This window comes from Lytechinus variegatus, chromosome 2 (genome assembly GCF_018143015.1).
Source record: "Lytechinus variegatus isolate NC3 chromosome 2, Lvar_3.0, whole genome shotgun sequence".
Lineage (NCBI taxonomy): Eukaryota > Metazoa > Echinodermata > Echinoidea > Temnopleuroida > Toxopneustidae > Lytechinus > Lytechinus variegatus.
In genome coordinates, this window is record NC_054741.1 from 33,050,565 (window position 1) to 33,075,301 (window position 24,737).

The 24,737-nt window shown below is 36.2% G+C and overlaps 1 protein-coding gene across 1 annotated transcript in view; it reads right to left on the reverse strand.

The window, feature by feature from the left end:
* Positions 1-2,628: 2,628 nt before the first annotated feature.
* LOC446189 (guanine nucleotide-binding protein G(s) alpha subunit) overlaps positions 2,629-24,737 on the reverse strand; it is an 81,085-nt gene continuing 58,976 nt past the window's right edge. The window contains exons 9-12 of the mRNA XM_041599129.1: positions 19,818-19,938; positions 13,164-13,294; positions 8,876-8,943; positions 2,629-8,029 (exon numbers count right to left, since the gene is read on the reverse strand). Of these exons, the coding sequence (XP_041455063.1) occupies positions 7,883-8,029; positions 8,876-8,943; positions 13,164-13,294; positions 19,818-19,938 (467 nt within the window). The 3' untranslated portion in view covers positions 2,629-7,882. The remainder of the gene's footprint in view (positions 8,030-8,875; positions 8,944-13,163; positions 13,295-19,817; positions 19,939-24,737) is intronic.

The following is a 24,737-nucleotide window of genomic DNA, read 5'->3' on the forward strand; positions in this document are numbered from 1 at the left end:
GATCCTAGAGTTGAGACTCATCAGGTGTACTTTGAAGGAATTTTCAACTCGATGATATATAAATCCTTTACAGAGTCATGAAGATAGATAGTGACAGAATGTGTAGGGGGGGATGGTATACCTTGAAAAGGAATGTAACAATAAAAGGAAAGAAGTCATTGTGCCCTGTGAATTGTTCTATTTTGTAAAAGCTATTGTTCTTGGAGCTTACTTATAGCAGATGGCATACATTTTCAAGCTCATAAAATCATTCTCAATTTTTGGAGTGGTAAATCTCCGGCGGAATTGTCATTTCGTTTTCAGTTCAAGTTTTCAGAAATAATTGAGAACTTCTTTCTTTCTCATTATAACATTCCCACAGTAAACTCTTGTTGACCACCAATTTCTACAATTATTCTTTGTGTACATTATTTTGCCATTTTGTGATTGATTTATGGTCATTTGCAGAATGTTGTCGATTATTAAAATCAGGTGTGATCTTTTATTTATAAACACTGTGATGCATTCATGTAAATACTGGCTTCATTGTTGGAATGAATTATAATAGGCCCTTATTCTGAACTCCGGTTTAAATTTGTGGTTTAACTATGAATAGCCTGTTGGGGCACAATCCCTAACAGTACAAATCCATTTTATTAACTAATTTGACACTCAAATTGTTCATAATTGTCTGGAAATGATAACTGAAGTATTTTAATTCATTATGAATTCAAAAGAAAACGAAATAGTCAACATAAGAAATATAAAATATAAACAGAATTTTTGAAATTTTGGCTCCCCATAACTTTAGCATAGAGTTAGACCGTGGTTAAACCTGACTTTAGAATATTTGCCTATGGGTTCAACCGAGACCATGGTTTAACTCTGTGCTAAAATTATGGGAAGCCAAACATTTCAAAATTTTGTTTACACAGTTTTCTTCTCATGTTTACTGTTCTCTTTACTGATCCTTTAATGGTGAAGACAGCAATCTTATTCATCCTTCCCAGATAGGTTAGAATAATTTGAGAGTCCAATCAGCTATTACATTTAACCTCTACTGTTAGAGACTTTTATTCAACTCCCAAGAATGTTCTGTAATCCGATTGGTCCAAATCGGATCATATGATATTCAGCGAATTGCACTATTGCATCCAAAATGCACTATCCTGCACTCTGACGTCATTCCAAAAGTACTGAATTATCTAGAATTTAGATCAAATATAGCATTCAGGGCAACTCAGTAACATGGGGGAGGGGGGCTGTATAAAACAATGCATGCATTCTTGTGTATAGATCACCTAAATAATTAACTTTGTGCTTGACTTGCCAAATGCATATACCGCACTGAAACTGCGGACCTCGGTGCGGTATATCCATTGGCTCTTCTCGCACATTGTTCATTATTTGGTCCTTCATGCACGCGCTTACGTGCATTATTTGTATGTCACAACTGGCTTTCCATAGTTAAACCACAATTTTAAACAAAGTTAAACCCGACTTCAGAATATGGGCCATTGTGAACAGGAGGGTTGTGAGATTATGAAAAGAAATATGATGGTGATGGGGGTTCTTTCAAAGTGCCACAAGTAAAGTTATGTACAACTTGACATCCAACCGAATATTGCATACCAAATAAAGGTCCTCGTTCATTTAAACATTGTAATGGCCAATGCAAATCTAATACTAGTATGCAACATCTTTTTTTTTCAATCTTAATGCAAAGTTCATTTGTGTACAAAACTTTTAAAATTTACTTTTAAGAGTGATAGGAAAATATGTAGGTGTATAATGTTTCTTTCTGATTACTTAATATTGCAATCATTGATAGTCAAGCATAACTTAATCCATATCTCTATGACCCCCCCCCCCCATTTTTTAAAAGTAACAAAGTGACTATTTAAAGTGTACTGGATCGAGTGAACTTTTGGATTACACTCCTTGTCCGGTCTTCATTTTATTTACCAGTTTCTAGTTATTTACTATCTTTGCTCTTATAATTGTCATCACCACCACCATCATCATCATAATAAAAATGTTTTATTTACCCAGGGTAGCCACTTCAGTTAGGAAACTGCTCTACCACCATCAATCATCATCATCATGTCATGATAATCAACACCATCTTCGTCATCATCTGGATAATTTGTTTCAGGATCAGAAATCGAATTCACTCATCACTGTCATCATTTTCACCATGAACATATATTTTGTGTGTCGACAAAAAAATATCCTGAATTAACCATATTGCCTGCACCAAGACTATCATCATCTTCTCCATCACCACTATTCATCTTCTTCAAATTTTACGACAAGTACAAGTTGAGTCTTTTTACTAAATGAGACAGATATGGCATTTATTTAACTTTTTTAACAGAATGAGCTAGTCTGTAGCTTAGACTGAATAAAACATCTGTGTGGGGTGGGGGCAGCAGACCTCAATGAGCTATGCACACGTACAGTGCGAAACACCTCACCACCAACACCACCACCACCACCACCATCATCATCATCAACAACATCACCAACACAAATAACTATCAAGTTTGAGCTTCATTCTGCCTCATTCCTTCACCAAAACATACTCGACCATTTACTTTAAAGAAAAAACAATCAACTGGACAGAAAATGAAACATAAACTGTTGACATCGGGTTTGATTTTTCTTCTTTCTTTCTTTCTTTCTTACTTTCAAGACAAGATATAAACGTCCACATGTACAAGAATTGCAGGTTTATATTTATACACTCATATGACAATTTCTTTCCATCTTCGTACGAACAAAAAAAAAAATATTAGAACCACTGCATGCCAAAATAAGACCAGTCATTCTACGTTTTCTTAATCCATATCAGATTCTTTCTAATATCCAACTTCCTTTTTATGCTTTTTGACCCCTTTTCACTGATATTTCAATTGAAGGCATAAACCAATTTTCTTGATCACATTGCAAAACCCTACATGCATGATTTTTGGCAAATATGTAATATAATCAAGCCCATTGATTAAAAGTCATTATTAATTAATTAGCAATAATTGTTTGCATGATTGCCATCCGTAGTTTACCATTGCATTACTATTAAATAATTCAAATATATCACTGTGTCAAATTTATTATTTTTATATAATAAATACTTTAATTATAAGGTCAGCTCCATTTAGTGAAGATGCCGAAACACACTATTATATCAAATATTATTATTACAAATCTTAAACCTTTGGAGATATGTCATTTAATCACCCTTGCTTAGAAAGAACTTTCTTGTACTGGGTGGCAATAATAATTTACTTTGCAAATTTAAAATGCCCATTCTGTGGCTGAACTTTCTACAAATATCAAGTTTAATGTTCTTGACCTCAAGATCAAGGAGTAAGCCCTGGTTACACAGCAGCATATATTCATGTTCATGCTGTCAAGCAATATTGTGCTCTGTTTCACAGATAAGTGAGAATGGGTCGGCCCCATCACCTGTAAGCCTGGTATGATAACTCTCAATATCATTCTTATAATAATCCAGCAGTTTTCCCCCATTCCTTGACTGAGGTTTATAAGTGACACATGCTTCTCTTCCATATTATAAACATCTTGACTTATCTACATAAAAAAAGAAAGATATTTAGCGAAATTTCACACATTTACTTGTATTTTAATAAATTCTACTCAAAACAGAAGAAAAAAAAGTCTATTGTTTGGGAATGATAATAAACTCATTTCTAATATACCTGTACAGAATTATATACAAATTACAAATGTCGGACGAGAAGAAACATCGGATTCCAAAATTTCCTCGGGAAATATAAGAGAGACATCTTATATATTGCCAAAAGCTTCTTTTTACATCCACAGTGTACATAATTAGACATACACCACCTAAATTATCTGTCAAGCTGCTTATAAAAGAAAAGAAATGAGAAAAAATAGACACAGAAACAAAACACACAAATTAATTTGATTTTCTACTCATTTCTCCTGGTTTCTTTTTATAAACTTGAGTTCATTCATTATCACTTTAGACCAATAATATTCGGTGTCATTCAACAGGAAGATATTACCTATTTGCAGCTAATTTCTTTGAAAGTAATCATGAGATATATTTGAATGGCAGCTTCTGTGCCATTTATTTCAACAACAGATGCCAACTCCTCAAAAAAAGTTTGAAATAAGCCTGATCAATCAAACCACCTTCTCTTATTTAATGCCCTTAGAAAGAGAGTCCAATCCTCATGAAGTGATTAATATGGCTTATGTGGAGGTGCATAATTTCATTCTTTCATAATTTGGATAAGGCCAAGAACCAACTGAGAACAACATATCCTAATCCATAAAAAAAAAACCCTTTTCATTGCCCTCTATGGCAAATAGTGATAAGTTTGTATTTAATTTAGACCATATTTAAGATTTGTTTCCTATGCCCAAAGGTGTAATCGTAAACATCTATAGCATCACTTTAAAGAGAATTAAGTGACCTTTCTCATGCTACCACATTGACATCTATTATTATTTAGAGAAAAGGAAATGATCTATCACATCCCATTTTTCCAAACTCTTTTTGAGGCATTTTCATTTGAGACAGGGAAATACTTCTGACTTGACTTGTACCCATTGCTACTAATGACACATGTCATTTCATTTATTATCAATGACAACTTCTAGATTCCCCGATTCAAATTAAAACATATCTGGTTTCAAATTGTGCAATGACACTCCGGCTCTGTCCCAACGACAAAGCTAAGCTAGTGTTAATATACAAATGAGACAGTTTGACCTTTGACCTGCATTACGAGACAATGAAACCGTCGTCAGACTTCATCAAGAGAGAAATGGATCAGTGTACCTTTCAACCTGAAGATACACAACGATACGGTAACGGGTAAAACTGAACACAGAGAACTAGAGTAAAACATTCATACTTAATCCTGCGCATCCAATATGCTCAGGCACACACGCACACACACACTCCCACACCCGCACAGGCACACCCACATTCATTCGGCAACACTCGCACTGATATACAAAAACAGTCGTCTTGTATCCCAACACATTTCTCTTAAATACACAGGTCTGCTGCTTAAATGCATGATTACCAATTCACATCATAAAAATCTTGTCTAAAATCACGATAAACCAAGAGATAGTAGTAGTAGTTGTTGTACAGTAGTAATAGCTGAAGAAGTAGTAGTATCTTGTAGTAGTAGTATGTTCGTAAACTTGAAAACAGTATCTTCTGTCCTTGTTATTTACTTCATACTTTTTTTTAATCACATCTGATCATTCAATACTGACACCAACACACAATTTTTTGCTAGTTTGTAAATATCTACAGTTCAAATCTTCTCCATTATCATTTCTCACATATAATTATAGGTACATCATTTCAATAGAAAAAGCTCGAGAGAACGGGGAAAATGAAAACAGATGACGAAACAAATAATCAGAGGTTTTCAACTGGTTATTGGTAGTTAGCTTCCTCATCCTACGTCTGAAATAAAACACTGTACAAGTGAAGCCATGTTGGTTTTAATAACTCATTAATCAACCATTTGATCTGAATTCTGATGAAACGCACATAAGGCTACGGTGCAATGTTCGACGCATCAACCGCCAAGACGACGTGGGATATCATTCGTATTGTATTTTGCAGCGAGTAATCTGAAAATGGGTTGTGGGTGCCTATCGCATCGAGTGCGAACGTGATCGGGGGAAACATTTCCACCGTGCTCATCGATCGCTGCATAACCCCCGACTGCTGCACCAGTTAAAGAGTAATAGCACACATAACTTTCATTCATTCATTTCACTATCAATATTTTATATTCCAAGGACCAACATACTACCCTTCACTCTAGGTCCACGTTTGTTATTTATAGTTTCGCAAATGGCACATGTTTTAGAAGGGGAACTAGAGCTGAGCATTTACTTGTGTTTATCTGACTATAGCCTACACAAATGACCAGGTACCTACATGTTATGAATAGTTTTATTCTAACATGGGGGATTTCCCAAATGTCCCGTAACTGCTTCTTGGACAGACAGCAAACATAAAAGTTATTCATTACAGAAAGCGTGAGAGCCTACAAACGTACCACTTCAGATAGATAGAATGTTGTGAAAAAATGCTGCTCTTCAAAAGAAATGTAACCCACTAAAGCAAAGACAAATGAAAACATTGTCATAATATTACTTATAATGTGCCATTGCTGATATTCGTAAAAGTGAAACCACTACTCGCAGCATCAAACTAATAATAAATTTTAATACATGGGCTAGGAACTTTACAGCTACAAGGCTGAGAGCAGATTCTACCATCTTATACTAGCAAATTTAACCACAAATAAACTTTGCTAAGTGACTTTCTGTTAATATTGTACCATTGCAGTTCTTAGATTTCATCTAAAGAACTTCTAAATCTCACTTTCTTTTCTTTTTTTTTTAGCTGTGTTGATTCAATTCATAATAGAACTGGGGGTCGGGGGGGGGGGGTGTACAAGCCGCCAGAACTTTGATCCCGTGCGCCGTTTTGGTTGATTTTTCGAATTAAACATTGCATGTCAATGGGGGCTAAACCATTGATATAAATATAGATAGATGACACACAGAAAAGACATATGGACAGATAAAGACATAATATTTACAGAATTCTGTGCTTACATACGCATTCCCTACAAAAGAAAAAGAGGAAAACCAGGATCGATCCATCCCTCTTCTCCTCTTTTCAATTTCAATATGAAAGAAACGGTATTATGCTGAAAAAGCGCAATTATTAGTCATTTCTTTCACATTTCATGTTCTTTTTCTCCTCATTTGTTTTTCTTCCAATTTCTCCTGGTTTCCAATGCGACATTGTGTGAATTGCTTTATTTCTGAAATATGTACACATTCTGCATGCTTTTAGTATAGTAAAAAGGACACAAATAATTCATTACGACATGTTATGGTCCTGGTAACCTATCTGAAGGTAGTTGGATGTAAAAACACAGACTTAATAATCAGCTGTGATTGTACAAACAGACCTCAAATGCAAAAACAATCAATTTGATAATTCTTTTTTTTTAAATAAAAATCTAGAGGAAAGAGAGAGGAAGAGAGAGAGAGGGGGACCAAAGATATCATATAAAAAGTCTAGGAAAGGGAGAAAGATTTTGCTTCTATGGTATGTTAACAATAAACATGATATTTGTGAGTTTCTCTCTCTCTCTCCATCTTACTCTGTCTACAGCCTCCAATAAAATGCAACTTAATTTATAGTTTATACTGCTCTTAAAGCCTGTTACAAACAATTATGAAGCCAGCTACGAGAAATTGCAACACAATGAATTTAACAGAAGAAGGAAAACTTGTTAGGTCATCACATAATGTTCCTAAGTTATAATAGTAATCTGTTTTTTTGTTTTTGTCTTTTAAAACACCACACACGCCGACTCCAAACAACAAACTTCCATCTAAAACACCCACAGTATCTGACTGAAAGAGATTGACTTCATGATGCTCTTAATGCTTCCTCATCTAGGATACAACAACAAAGAATATTCAAACAAAATAAAAATAAAAATTTTACAAAAAGAAATGAATTTCCACATACTCAATACAGAGCCTTTATACAGCCATTAGGTATGAAAATGTTTTCCACCAACTATTTTTTTCTCCCCCTTTCCCTTTTTTTCACCTGAAATTAAGAGTCTGGTGGAAGGGAACAGAGGAGTAACGTTGATTGGTTTTACCTTAAAAGAGTTTAAAATCTTAAATATCTCCCCTAACCCTCATTAATTCTGATTATTCTTCTGGATGCTGTCCCTTCTCCCAATTTCTTTGTTAGGATGACGGCGATGACAATAACGACTAGTGCTGCTGTGATTGCAAAAGAACAGTCTCCCACGCCCTTGGCGGGTGACCCAAGGGTCAAAGGTCACAGCAACTCGTATTGCCGAAGATGCATCCTTTGGATGATGTCGCGACAATCGTCAAAGACTCGTCGAATGTTCTCTGTATCCACGGCACAGGTGAAGTGGGGGTAGCAGTAATGTCGGCCGTCGCCGCTTGCCGTGCTGATTCGCTGGAATGGAAAGAAAGGAAGATGACATTGGATCATTTAAGAGATTTGTATTCCGGAAGTTACTTTTATGTTTTTAAGAAAATGGTGTTTGTAAGCTTCAGCTTAAATGTGCCATTCATTCAGTAGATAAACTGGTAGCAAACAGTTTTCAGCTTTATGAAATTCACAGTCACAGCCTATATTGAATGTTGAGACATTGCTTGTGAATTCAAAGTAATATCCTGCTCCTTTTCTTGAATATAGACAAAACACACTGGCCCATATTCTGAAAGTTTAAATACTGGTCTAATAGTGTGGTTTAATTGTGAAGAGCCAATCATGACACTTGTCTCTAATAGCAATAGGTTCAATCTGTCAGCACATTTGCTGATCAATTCATTCAAAACTGTCTTTGAAATGCTTACCATAGTTTACTCCATCATGAAAACACAGGGAAAGCACACAGTTAACATGACAAACATGTTGACATTTTTGGCTGTCCATAAGCTTGGCACAGAGTTTAACCATGGTAAAAAAAAACCATGGCCTCGGTTAACTACAGAATATGGACCCCAACATCGTGAGAATTATCAATAAAAAATATTTTCCCCAGCATTAAAGAAAGAATACATGAGAAAGAACTACAAACTACACTTAACAGAGTATGGCACTTAGAGTGGGTAAAAACAACAGTACATGCATGTGCTTGATCTGAAGTTACCTATAAAGGACAGTGTATTGAAAGTTGACAGAGGTAGAGAGTGGCAGAAAGAGACACAGACAGAACGATGGGCAGAGAAAAAAAAACAAAGGGAGACAGAAAAGAAAGAAGAGAGAAAGAGAGAGTTTTTTTTTTAAATGACTCACCAGAAATTCATCTCTGATGAAGTACTTGGCTCGCAACACCTCTTCGGGTTCACCGGTGTCTGTAGCGGCTGTAGAGAGAAAAAGACAGAGCAGGTCGATCACTACGCTGAAGTATTTCTGAATAAAGCTACACATTTCTTTTGTTTTTTTCTCCTGTACAAGTATTCAAACACAAGCTAAAACATGTTTATTTTCTCGATAACATCCCCTTTACATATACTGCAAGAGCTTGGAGAATAGGATTCGCTATTTCATGTCATATTGTTAAGCATTTTGAGCAATTTCATTGAAAAAGCACTATATACAGTGGTGCTCAAAGTTAGTGAACCCCATCAGAAAACTAATATATTTAAAGGTCAAGTCCACCTCAGAAAAATGTTGATTTGAATCAACAGAGAAAAATCAGACAAGCACAATGCTGAAAATTTCATCAAAATCAGATGTAAATAAGAAAGTTATGACATTTCAAAGTTTCGCTTATTTTTAACAAAATAGTTATATGAACGAGCCAGTTACATCCAAATGAGAGAGTCAATGATGTCACTCACTCACTATTTCTTTTGTTTTTTATTGTTTGAATTATTCAATATTTCAATTTTTACGAATTTGACGATAAGGACCTCCTTGCCTGAAGCACATAATGTTAAAATAATGGAATTCCACGTGTTCAGGGAGGAATGAAACTTCATTTCACATGACAATGACGAGAAAATGAAAATATTTCATATAATAAAATACAAAAGAAATAGTGAGTGAATGATGTCATCAATTCCTCATTTGCATACCGATCGAGATGTGCATATAACTGTTTTGTGAAATGAAGCAAAACTTAAAAATGCCATAACTTTCTTATTTTACATCCGATTTTGATGAAATTTCAGTGTTATGCTTGTTCATTATTTTTTCTTTTTATTCAAATCAAGTTTTTGTTGGGGTGGACTTGTCCTTTAAGTGTTAAGTACTGCCATCTTTTAGATATTTTATTGTGAAGTTAGGTGACAACATATTACATTCAATAAAGTTTGCTTCTCTAGGTTGTCTACATTCATTTCAACACTCAGCATAAAGGAGTGCAATTTGTGGTGGGGTTGAGGGGTTCACTAACACTTTAGCACTAAATGTTTTATGTACATATGTATGTAATATGTGGAGGTGCCATGGCTACGTAGTCTAAGGCACCTGGCTGCATTGCATGGAAAGTCCAGGGTTCGATCCCGGCCGCGGCACCTATGCCCGTCAGAAAGGAATTTAATCAACAATGCCCTTTCATCCTGCATTCAAATAAATGGAACTGCTGTATGCTTTATGGTTAACTAGGTGTGCACTTGTGTTTTTTTCAATGTATGTAATATAATGTAAAAGCACTAATTTTGTACTCTTTCCTCATTTATGTTTCTTCTTCTTTTAACTACAATGAAAAATGCATTTATGCTTAAATATAAGGAGTGATTGTCATCCATCAAAGAGAAAAGATATTTCTTCTGAATAACAGAGACACCCATTGGAAATTCCTAGTTTTCATCTTTGAACAAAAAAAGAGGGTTCATGTCCTGTAGCATGGATCAAGGTATGATTAGTAATGAATGAGAATCGTATGATGCTGTCAGACTGCCATTAATTACCAAAGGCAACAAACTCAATACATATGAGCTATTTCAAGAACCAACCTCATTAGGAAAATGCCAGCCCTGAATATTATATGCGTTATTTTCTTTTTTTATCCATGATGATGTATCGTTCTTCATGAAATTTCTCTTGAAATTTTTCAAGGATAACAAGAAACGAGAGGAGAGGGATGGGTAATGTGGGGATGACTAAAGACCATGCTAAAACTAGAAATATCACTGATGAAGAGTAATGCCCCTGCCCTATGGTTACCTATAGTTATGCAGTTTCCAACACATTTAGAAAATGAATCTTGCATGTCTTTACCCCAAGATGAATATTTGTGCCAACTTTCATGAGCACTGGCTGAAAACTGAGGAAGAAGTTTGATCCCCAATGAGAGTTCCTGGATATTTGATTTATAATATGCAGTTACCATGGCAAGACAATTGCTGACAAATGCAAAAAATATATCTTGCACACTTTAGCTCAAGACTTATGCGTGTGCCAAATTATATATCTCACAAAATGAGGTAGAATTTCAATCCTCATGACGTTAATACATTAATTGCTGTAATATGCCATTACCATAGCAACACAATTTCCCACACTTGCAAGAAATATGTCTTGTATTTCTTACCGTAAGACCAATGTGTGAGCCAAATTTCATGAGAATTGGTTGAAAACTGATGTAGTTTAAATCACAAAATTTTTACCTAATTTTTCCATATGTTACCATGGCAACACAATTTCTGACACACACAAAAATGAGTCCTGCACATCTTTACCTTAAGACCAATGTGTTTGCCAAATTTCATTAAAGTTGGTTGACAACTGATGAAGTTGTGTGGATTGTGTGAAGGTGTGAAGGTTTTTACCTAATTTTCATCACGTAATACATTGTTACCATGGCAATACGATTTCTGATACACACAAAAAATGTGTCTTGCATATCTCTACCAGAAGACCAATGTGTGTGCAAAATTAAATGAGGATTAGTTAGAATAGAGGAAGTATTTCGTGCCGCAAGTTTTTTCACTAATTTTTGCCATAATATATAATTACCATGGTAACCCGATTTCTTACGCACACAAAGACGTGTCTGGCACATCTTTATCTCAAGACCAATATGTGTGCCAAATTTCATGAGGATTGGTTAAAAATTGAGCAGGTAGATTGATGCGCAAGATTTACAACGGACTGACTGCCAGATCATACACTGATTCCTACATTGTAAATACCCCCTTTGTTTGACGGAGGTATAAAAGAACTAATGGGCATATATATATATATCTATGATAGCGATGTATACTTATCAGGACTTTTTTTTATAGAAATTGCCCGCTAGTTTTAAAACCTTGCTTTCCTTTTTTAGCATTTGAGTTATTTTGAGAAATAGCTGGTGGGCTCAGCCTGCTTGGCTCTAATGGCTGTTACAATCAAGTGTATAATGAGGTTATGTGCATGTGACTGACTTCTATCATATAGTGTTAATGAACATATAGTTACATCCATTGCATTTATTGATTCTGATGTTCAATCTACTTTTATTGACAAACGAACCAAATGGTACCAAAATGTTCACAGGCAGTTTTGAGAACCTTTACACTTTATCCTGGATCCTTGTATGCATACAGTCATTGTCAGAAAATGAAATTCAGTAACTTTACTCGCAGCAGAGCTGCCAACCTGAACAAGAATATTTCAGTATTTTTAAAGCTGAAAATCAGTATTTTGGCGAGGAAATCAGTATTTTCAAAGAAATACCATAGGACAACACATTAAACTGAAACTTGAGAAATCAGTATTTTGCATGAAACCATCAGTATTCTTCTCATTTTTCAGTACTAAATACGAAAAATCCGTACTACTTGGCAGCTCTGTCACAGGTTTGCCAATTGCGATTTTTGGAAGGAAAGTGATTATGTCAACGTCTGTTTACGCTTCAAAGATGTGGATGAAATTGTACATGCATGATCAACACAATTTGATTCATATAGTGAAAATAATGTGAGAACACATAATCTCATTGATGAATATGCATTGGCAAACATTCCCTGGGCACTACCTATCCAAATGTGGCAATGCATTACATACAACTAATACCTCGGTCACATTTGCTCTACGGTGAGTTGAAAGCAGCCATTTGATTCCTTTTTATTTAAACCACCTATATCTGTATATGTAGCTGGTACACAAAATGTTATTAAAACAGCTGTTTTCGACTCGCCGTAGAGCAAATGTGACTGAGGTATAACGGCCAATTGAAGTGTGGTATTTCAGGCACACTTGATTCTGTGACACAGTTTACTTTAAATATCTAACAGGAAATATTACTGAATGTGGTATACCCCAACCCTATCATGATGGACTTGTACAAGGAACATTATTAAATTCAAATAGCAATTATCCCGGATTCACTGATTTAATATGCAGTTACCATGGAAATGCAGTACCAAACACATGTGACAAAATTTGTGTTGCAGGTCTTCACTCCCAGACCAATGTTGTGCGAATTGTGTGAGCACTGGTCAAAAATTGAGGAAGTAGTTTGATCCACAGTGCATGCAAAGGACCTACCTACAGTACATGTACCCCAGCCAAACTGTATAAGGATTCTCATATACCTCCTTCAAACTGTGTGTGGGGTCTGAAAATTGACAGCAATGCTCTTGTCACTTACCATCGGGTGGGATTGTGTACATTGCATACTCGCTAAAGTAGTCCTCAATCTTTGACCTTCCTGCTAACACTTTCTCAGCCAGTAAGTCCTGCTTGTTGAGGAAGAGAATCACTGAAATTGTCCGCAACCACCTACAAGAACAGAACGAATGACCACATTACTGCAATAGTTAAACTAAAATACATTTGATACAGTTAGGAGGGTTATGACCGGGACTTTAAAGGAGTGTTGAATTAAAGTGCGGAAACTGATCTACCATAGGCACAAAAGCCACTTAACTCATTTGCAATATATTTTGTACAAAGTGCTGAGAGGTCCCATAACAATAATACTAAACATTGATTTATTACATGCAAAATAGAAAAAGTTCTCTCTATGAGTTAGGATTACCTGACGGCTAAAAAATTAAGGGATTCCTTAGACTTTGCACATTGATCATCACCTGGTTCCAGTAGGTAATAGGTGGACTGCCCCCCCGTGGGTCAAAAGTTATATCCATTTATATAGCGCTGTTACTATGTGCATATACTCAACTGTCCTTTGATATGTGGTATCATAGTATTACCCCGGCTGTAGCTGAAAGGCCATATCGGCGCTAAAGCGTCAAGGATAAATCCTACCAGGTACCCATTATCCTCACCTGGGTCATGTGCAGTACAATGTGGGTAAAAATTTCTTGCTGAAGGAAAACACACCATGGCTGGGATTTGAACCAATATCCCTCTGATTGAAAGACGAGAGTCGTAACCACTAGACCATGGCGTTATCATTATCATTACATATTGCATACATTTCAGAAATGCACAACGAAATTTACAGAGGAATGTCAATTGATTTCTCATGACGCAATGATAGAGAATATTTTGAATTTAAGCAATTTCAGATATTTATTCTTTGAATCGCCATTACCCCCACCCTCCCTCCATCCCCCCTCACTTCCTCCCTACTCAATTCACAGAACATTATATTTAAAAAGTAATTTTACACAATAGTCTATCAAACACCTAACCCTTACTCCCCTCCCCCCTTCACCCATACCTTCCTCCTACCAAGAATACCCAACTACTCCAAGCATGAGTCACATGATCTACGATGAGACAGTGCTATGAATCATGGGATAGCCATTTTTTTTCTAGCTTTTTCTCTCCATGTCTCCCCACTTCTCTTCCTGTCTCACCGCTTCTCTCCAATGCAAAGTCTTTCTTTTCCCTTGATAATCTTTGTCCTAGACCATCAGGTGGCAAGGCTCGTTTTTATCTTCATTGACGTGATAAGCAGTGACATGGCATCCGTTTTGGCAAGATTTGGTTCGGAACAATGATTCGATGTGCGGTCACATCTTCATGCACCTGCTCGGAGTCGCTATCAAACATTTGCCCCCTCCCCTTTTTAAATATAAAAAATCAAGAAGAGAGGTCAGTGAAATGGGATTTAAGAGTAAAAATCCCTTTGATAACTTCTAAGTGGTACAGTTTAGCAAGAAATCTTTGAGTTTATCATCGACACAAAACCAGAAAGCATTTTCATGCTGGAGAGATGGAAGGTGATCAGATCTCTGTACAGAATTCGAATTACAATTATGGCTTTACCAACCCAAGCACATTCTTCTTTCACTTATCAATAGACCAGTTTGGTATTACCTCATGGGCAATTTTGGTTGAACGACCATTCATTTTTTTACATTACGATAGCCAGATTTCAAAGCAAGATATTATGCAAGCATGCCTTACATAGCAGGATGCAGAAATTGTATAGACCAGGTGACTAGAATAGCACACCAATGAACTCTATGAAAGTATTTGTTGCATGTTTACTTTGAATGCATCAACAAGTTGCTATATCAATGTACTTGGCCAACAGTGAAATATCAGTTGCTAGTGGATGCATTGGGTTTTTTTGTGGATCTAATGAAGAACAAAATTAAAATGAATATATGAATAATCAAGACATCAGAGTTGGTGCTTATCTCATGACACGTACGTGAACCACCTATAGGCTATGTATCAACTCAGCGGAGCCCGCCATTATAAAAGCCCTCTCGGGTAGTCGCCTAGCAATCTTGTTAGCGACGCATGTGAGCACCGTCTTGCTCACTCTCCAAAATGTATGCGATATTAAAATCCTAAAAACTACTGGAATCGTTAAAATTTAGTAAGGCTATGAATACTTATCATTTACATTGACTATCAGTGTATCAACCTATATCAGATTTACAAGCAAGTGTGGATAAGATTTCGAATTACCAGTAATTTTGATGAGTGATACAATATGCCAAAATTTATGAAAATATAGCGTAAATTTCATATAGCATTTCAAAATCGTTATTTTCAATATCTTCACAATTTTTCATTGTTTTAAAAAACATCTTATTACTTTAACTATAATTTTTCCGAACTGATAACGTTGGTAGGCTATTTTCTCCATCGCTTAAAAGGAAATGTCGGGCTTTTGAAATCAGGTTAATTTTTCTTATATTTCTAAAAGAAAATCGTTAGATTCGAGCTACTATACCATTGTTCTCCCGAAGAAGGGTTATCATCTCATAATGTTGTGTAAATGATACATAACAATACAACTTTCGAGTGTAGCAATCCATGTTGGATAACATTTTTCTGTATGAGTTTCGTAATGAAGAGAAAAATTAAGTTCATTCTTAGCACGCGAGCCGCAGAATAATAAATTTTAGCGTGTGCAGACAGGGCTGATCGCCCTGACTGTCCGTTCGGATTATCCAGTCCGATACCGCGTCGGGTTGTATATTCCACGTACCTTTTTCCCCTTGCAATGACCACTGTGCAGTTTTAGTGTCTAATTTTGATACTCAATCTGTGAAATTAATAGTTTACCGATGTCTAAAAATACTTGGAATATACCTGACACATAAATTATTTCATTTTCGGTAATTATTATTTCTTTCCTGAATTACAAAAAGTCAAACTGCCTAGTGTCAAGAATGTGTAACATTGGCTGTGTATAATTAAAAATTACAACATTATCAAGGTTTGGGAAATATCTTGTTAAGTTTGCCCAATGTCATACAAAGGTATATTTTGTAAATTCCACGGCCACCTTTACCATCATGCGACATATGAAACCGACCTGCATGGCTGCCGGAGGGGGGGGGGAGGGAGGAGGTACTCAAATTATTTTAAAATCAAAGTAATAGCAATTTTATAGATCTGCAATATTCCTATCCGTGCTCTCGTGATAATGACTCGTGATGATGACTTAAAATCATGGTGAGTTGCAATGGGGAGTGGTCGATGAGGGATACTGAAAAGGGCCAAAATGAGATTGCAGGCCGGTAGAAATAAGAGGGGCAATTATTAATAGGTTAGTTTTATTGGAGGAGAGCTTGACCATAACAGGAGGGAAGGAATAATATGGGACGGTTGAAATTTAGATTGGGAGAGCTGATCTTTGAGATATAAAATGTCACAAACACAAAAACAAAGAAAGAGAGAACAGGGAGATAGGAGGAAAAGAGAAGCCCTTGCAATAAAATATATCAAACAGGCACTTGTCTGGGGCGAAAGTGAGTGATAACTTATGCCCCCGCCCCCCCCTCCCTCCACTTCTATAGTCAATCTTGGTAGCAGAGACACCGAGAAGATGATTGATGAAAAAGGGGCTAATGGGACCCACAGAAAAAAATCAGTAATCTTGAACAGGACAGCTTGAAAACTTATAGTAGGATCCTCATATTGTATAGAATTATAATTATGATAAAAGGTAAAATTCCACGATAAACAACAGGAATTAATATTAGAAAATAAGGTTATTTGAAAGAGAGTGGGAAAAGGACCCCCCCTTCTCCCGATCCGCTTGAGACACCTGAACCCGGCTCCCGGCCCTTCCTCTTCTTCTGTGTATACCATCTCTTTAAGTTCGTGAGGCGACCGTGGAATTTACAAAAAATACAGTTCTATATTTTCTGTTTAACATACAGTGAGATACTGATGACATTGGGCAAACTTAACATGATATTTTCCACATCTTGACAATTTCTATCATGATTCTTGGCCTATAAGATTGACGTTTTGTAATTCATGCAGGAAAGAAATAATAATTCTCGAAAATGAAATCATTAATATGTGTCAGGTATATTCCGAGCATTTTTCGATATCGGTATTTCACAGATTGAGTATCAAAATGAAGCACTGTATAACTCAACAGTGCATGGTCACTGCAAGGGGACAAGGTACGTGGAATACACCACCCGACACCAGTATGGGACTAGATAATCCCGCGCGACACACCAGGGGATCAGCCATGTCTGCGCGCGCTAAAAATTATCGTTCTGCGGCTCGCGTGCTAAGAATGAACTTGATTTTTCTCTTCATTACGAAGCTCATCCTAAAAAATGTTATCCAACATGGATTACTACACTCCTAAAATATATTGTAATGTATCATTTACACAACATTATGAGATGATAACCCTCCTTCGGGCAAACAGTTGGTATAGTAGTTCGAATCTAACAATTTTCTTTTAGAAATATAACAAAAATTAACCTGATTTTGAAGGCCTGCCATTTCCTCATAAAGCCGAGAAACAGTAATCTATCAACGCTATCAGTTCGGAAAAAATATACTTAATGTAATAAGATGTTTTTTAAAAGAATGAAAAATTATGAAAATATTTAAATTAAGGATTTTGAAATGCTATACAAAATTTACACTATATTCTCATAAATTTTGGCACTTTATATCACTCATTATTTTATGGCTGATAATTCGTAATATAACCGTCACTTGCTGGTAAATTCGGTATGAGTTTGTACACCGATAGTCAATGTAAATGATTAACATTCATAGCATTACTAATTTTTCACGATTCTGTTGGTTTTTAGGATTTTAATATCGCAGACATTATGGAGAGTGAGCAGAACGATGCTTACAGGCGTTGCTAACGGGGTTGCTAGGCGCGAAAATCAGATTTAGCTCCGCCCACTTTTTACACTGAGTTGGAGGGATTCACGTACGTGATGAGATATTTAACCACCATGTCACTTTTAGTAGGAATTACCTTCTTCTGATCATGCGCAGAAGGGAACTCCGAACTAAGTTATTCCATGGAGCTACTAACACATGCTCATATTAAGAGAAATACCCCTCCATGGCAAGCTTTCAAAGTCAGTATTGGGTTTCACGACTAGATATCAACAAACGATTTAAAATCATTCTTGAAAGACATTCTTAATCAAATTGATTTGAAGAATATAAGTTATTGCTTAATCTGTATGAAATGTTGCTGATAGTAATTAGTCACATGACATAGCATGCCTACATCAATGCAAAGCTAATACTAGGGAAGTGTTCTCGTCACTTTTTTGTTGTATCTGACAGTATCATCCAACACCACCAAACAGCCCTCTTCAGAAGATTGCCACACTATCATTGTCTGTGCCTTAAACCCCGTTTATATCAGATCGACATTACTTTGTGACACACAAAATGACTTTTCTGGGATCAATTTTTCTGTACTTCCTTGTTTTTGCCCCTTTAATCTTTCCTTTTATCAATTTTTATGAATTTCTCTGTACAATCCTTCCTTCATCTTCTCTTCTATAATTTCTTTCATTAATTTCTCATTCTTACTTTTTTCTCTCAATTCTTATGTACTGTTACAAACCTTCAGATCTTCTCTTTCATCGATTCATAAGTATTCTCTGTTTTGGTCCTTTTTTCATTTAATCCTAACAATCTTTATTTCTTTGCTTAGATTCTCCTTTCGTGTTATCTTCTATCAATTCATATGCATTTCTTTATTTCTTCCAACTTCTCTTCTGTCAGTTCTAATGTATTTCCTTGTTTTATTGATTTTCCTTAATCATCACATTCTAAACTTTATTTCAGCAAGGACATGCTTCAGTGAGATTTGTTGAGCTGTGTGGTGCTATGAGGTCTAGCGTATCTTTATCTTGCGTTAACCTTGCTTTCATGCATTGTCCTCTGTTCTGCAATTGACAAAGGACAATATAAGGTAACTCCGAGGGAACCTCATGTTTTTGGTAGATCAGGGGAGCGTTTCATGAAAGGACTTGTCGGACGTTTTATCCAACAAGTCCCATTTCATCCGACAGTTACCATAGAAACAGTGCCTTTCAGCCAATCAACATGCAGAGAAGGATGTCAGATCTGACAACCTGTCGGATGAAAAAATTGATGAAACACTCCCCTGAATGGGGTGTCAGGGTGTGTTTACTGTCGGTTACCAAATTAAAACAGCAACATGAATCGTGATTGAAAAACGTGATTACAAAACACAGATATAATGAGAAACATAGGGTGTGTTCAACGTCCTTCATTCCCAGTCGTAAAAGTAAACGTCTTTTGAATCATGATTCTGAGGAAATTCAAACATCGAAAAAGATGCATTTATAAACGCAATCAGCTCAGATTTTACGACCGTCAGCATCGCAAATGCAACATTGAACAAGACTGAGCTTTAAAGCGTCTTTAAATTTTCTCTCGCAGTGGAAGACTGCAAAAGCAAGTTCCAGAATGGTCTTTTCTTGTGGTGGGTCAAACTCAGCTATACATTTTCGACAATGAACAGTTCACTTGTGATCACTGTTTGTGTTCGGTGTTTTGTAATTGAGTTTTCAATTGTGATTCATGTTTGAAGACACTCTAAGAGAGATATGCTCACCTGTTATTCCAAATGCTTCTGAAGAGTTCTAGTGATTCCCTCAGTCTGTTCTGGTTAGGGTCTTCCCTCAACACAAGGTTGTAACTACTGCAGGCTACTACGAAGATGATGGCCGTCACATCTATTGGGAGCAAAAAGAACAGATTTCTTCATGAATACTTGAACCACACTAGTACATTCCTGACTCCATCAAGTCCTAAAAATCTCTGTGTGTTGAAAGTGATGTCTATCAATGGTTGATCACATATTGAATATATTTTAACCAAAGAAATGGAAATAAAATGTATATCATCAATTGTGCGATAACTTTGTGACTAATTTGTGTAAGTACATAGAAGGACAAGTCATTTAAGCCATACATACTTCAGGCCTGGAATAACACTTTGGTAAAACAAGGAATGGAAAAAAATGATTGTTATACAAATAAACTAACTATATTTTAAGGGAATGATTATTAGTTTTCAAGCAGGATAATGTGTTTTATATTTTATGCAGTGTTAGTCCTCTCTTCATGTTTCTCTCTCTCAGTTCTCTTCCTACACCATTCCTCTCTCTTTTTCTCTAACTCTCCTTCTGATGCTTGCATCATTGATTGTTTTCTATTAGCCATTGAACAACTTATGTATGTATCAGGGAATCATTTTCCTGGAATCGCATCGCAATTTGCTCCACGTTTTTGAAAGACTGCTATGCGTTAAGTCTTTTGAATAGCATATTGTTTATATAGGACTGTACATTACTTAGTTGAGAGCTTTTCTCTTATGACCAAAAATGCTATTCAAATAGATCTGTAAAGCAAAATTATTCCCTGATGTATATATTTTTGGACAACCCTCCCAAGTTCATTGGCCAGAATTCACAAAGAAAGTTTTTAAAGAGAAATTCCAGTAGTTGCAGTAAACACTGATTTCATGAGAAAGTCTGTAAAACAAGACTTAATTGTCAGTATATCATCGAGGATCTAGATCTGGTACAGTTACATTAACTGAACTTTGTGAAATCTTGAAATCTACGCTGAAAAATGTTCACACCGAAGATCCCCAACACAGATAAGTGCACGTGGGACAATGTATAATTATTGCTTAGAGCGTCGGGCACGACGCTCTACCCGAATCCTGTGCTTATTCGCTGATTTCTCAGCAATTACACAATTTCTTCCAGAATCCTTTGGCACATGCGTTTCATTTATACAAACAGACGCTTTGGTGGTCAGATCATTGGATTCTGTACGAACTCATTTTGATATCGTTACCAAAACTAGCATTTACCTTTAAAACCATCGGATGAACCCATGGTTTATGCAGATTTCCTGTATAAATTACGCTTATTTACCGCGTATATAAAAAATGTCCAATGCTGATGCACACTTTCATCACAGTACGCCCAATTGATGCCTGTTGCCATGGTTCAGTACGCTATTTTATTCATGATTCCACTGTTTGAAGAGTGGAATCATTAATTAAAAACAGTGGACTCACGAATAAAAAGCATGGACAACCATGGCAACAGGCGTCAATTTGGCGCACTGTGACGAAAGCATGCTTCAGTATTGGACATTTTTTAATATATATGTGGTAAATAAGCATAATTTATACAGGAAATCTGCATAAACCATTGGTTCAATCGATGGTTTTAAAAATCACCTTTGTGAATTTGGGCCTTTGAGTTTAGGATGATCCTCTCATGCACATATATTATCTTAATGATTATTAACAATGACAAGTGTTATTCAACGTTGACGACGTATAGAATTAAAAATATCACTGAATGAACTACATCATGACAAATTGATGTAAAGCAAAGATTGATTGAAAAAACAATGGATTTAGACAATCATCTAGGATTTTTAAAAAGCAATGTTGCATACTATGGAAGGGGGGACCCCTTTACTGTTGATGAACACGGACAAAGAAGTATTTTGACAATAATTCTCATACAAAACGAAACTGATGATTATTTTTCACAAAGACATTCAACAAAATAACAATCCTCCAAGTTTGAGGACGGAAAACATTTCTACTGCTCATGTTATGCAGCTCAAAGCGCTTCCAAAGTATGATGAACGCTGACTAATGTGTGAAAAGCATTATTAATTCAAATCAACCCTTCTATAATGGTCCCTCCTGCTTCTTCGGGGGGCCTGTGCTCTCCTATACCGGTACTTCCGAGATCCTCTACAAACATGGAAGTCATTAAAAATTGACGAAAAAGAAAATACACCGCACTTGGTGGAACTGGGTTGTCTGTGCTGCTATTCGGTTGCGACAGGTAACCTTATTCCCCCTGTGCCTTCTATTCATTACTGGGCTCCGATGCATGAAATATGGAATGACTCCTACCATTAAGATCACTTTCTACCTGGTGGTTACCAGTTGTAACAGGAAGTAAGTATGGAAACCTGTAACTAACCTTTCCACAACTGCTCATGACTTCATTTCTCTGAAGACATAAGTTTAGGGTTCAAGTCTTCGTATTTTTTGTAGGGGTTAATTTCCTTCTTCTTTTTTTTCATAGAAGAGGGTCAAAATGATACGAAGTAAAGGATAAGGTCAAGGATTAGCAATAGGTTTAAGGTTATAGGTCTTGAATTGGAATTATTTTGCAGATTTTTTATATTGCAAAAATTGTCAGTAAAAACAATGGAGAAATTGGAATCTTATATGCACATCGCATTTAATTGGGCAAGCACATTGCTCTTTTCAAACTGTCCAATCGGATAACTTTAAGGCCTAAAAATAAATTTCGATCATACACACAATGATTCATATTTTGACGCAGCATTGAGTCGACCTCTGACATCATTAATTTGCAAAAAATGAAGTCTCATTTTCATGTTGCCAAGTTTAAGTTTCCTTGTGAGATGGGGAAGTATTCCAGTGAAGTTTATCAGGAAAATTTTCTTCTTTGACTTTCGTAACTAACTTACTTCTACACAAGCATCACAAAACTTCCCCAGTTCAATTGTGCGATTGGCCAAGTTTATAGTTCTTGTTGCGCATGGACAACATTGTTTAACTGCTGTAGAAGCTTATCAAATATTATAATCTACAAAATCTACTTTTAGATCGCACAGGGCAAAACCAGCTGGGGGATCTTTCACTCTATTATTCCCTATTATTCCCCCAATCTGTTTTCTTTTCAAATCGAGAGGCCGTTATCATTACTATTTCTAAAACTAGTTTACTGGAAACCGATTCAGGAAACAAGTTTGGAAGATCGCTTTGCTAGCATTCCCACTGGATCACACTGAAGTGGTTTTCAAACTCACTTCACGTAAAGTGATCTTGTTGCTATGGAAATGCTCTCAGTGGGGTGACACGTTTTGCGTGAATTTCGAAACCACGGCATAGGAATTCTACACCTGTCGTGTGGAGTAGCGCGTTCAAAATGTGCGAAAATTGCGTCACGAAGAACGGTTGTGTCCTCACCTACGCTAAAACCAGTTTAACGAGGCAAAGCGATCTTGAAAACTACATAGCGAGGTGGTTTTCCGAACTGGTTTGGAAGATCGCTTCCAAGACTGCCTCGACCGTTTTCACTAAGCGTTAAACTAGTTTCCAGTAAACAAGTTTTAGGAACGTAGTGAGAACGGTGTCTTAGTGTATAAGAAAACATCACGAAATCATTTTATGAAGTGATGAAGCAACATGCGAGGGGAGAATACCGATCAATAAATTGCAGTCTCAGTGCTACCTGCATGCTGGAACTTCCAAGGGATATGACAGTACCATGGCGTAACCACACCTTGCTTTAAATATCAATAGACTTTCGAATGTCAGATATTTGCTAGAATCTGTACTCCAGCGCAAACAGTCCCATAAAATTATCATGCCTTGTGGAATGTGTTACACTATAACATTCACAGAATCATTAAATCATAAAATGGTTTCGAGATATATCATGTGAGGAAGTGAAAACAAATGTAATGTCTTGAGTCAATTTCAATAGTGAGAACCACATATACATAGCACTATTTTTTCACTCATTGAAAAAAAATATATATAAAATTAATCCATCCTAATCACATGATCGGCCGAGAGCTGATCACATGACATGCATCATTTCTACCGTTACGCTGACCATGCACATGTTTTTCAGGACAAGCGTGCATTTTTTCCCAAACAAGCATACATAAGGAAAGTTAATTTGCATATGTGCAGGGACATATATGCACTCCAGTGGACTGGCTAGACTGCACTTGCTAGCTCAACTCATTTTCATTTTATGTTTCATTTGATGACCCAGTAGATCAAAGCGTGTAACAAGATATAACTCTTCAAGTGTGCGATTTCCAATCACATTTCTTTGATGTCCTTGGATTAATAAACCTCATTTATGGTATTTTACATTATTTTCAAAACAATTGCGACTGCTTCAAATTTCTGGGATGCAATGTGAATATCTAGAACATCTAATCTGCCCAAGACAAATTTGCCTTTTTGATTTTTATTCATCAATTTTGAATGTTCTGTTGTTTTTGTGAGTACTAGTGAACTACCAAATCTAGATAAGGTAACGACAAGGATCCCTACATCTCATTTTAGAAAACAAATAATGTGTGGCTCTCTTTCATGCATCAGATAAAATCAGCTCATTTGATAACTTAAGAATCGTCAAAAGCTGCTTCGCTGCGCGTTGCGACTTCAGGTAGCCTCAAAGAGTAACTAATTTTGTTGCAAGCACTAATTTGAACCAATGCATACTTGTAGAATATATCTTTCTATAACACACAGGCTGCCAGGTCTGACCGAGTTTGAAACTTCTTTCAAGTCGTTCATATGACAATGATGAAAAGGATCCTAAGTTGTAGATGTCAAATATATCATTTTCTTTCTCTATTTAATTATTCCAAAATTTCCAATCATGTCAATTTGCATCAAATATATAATTTTTGAGGAAATGAAAAGTCGGGTCTCGCAT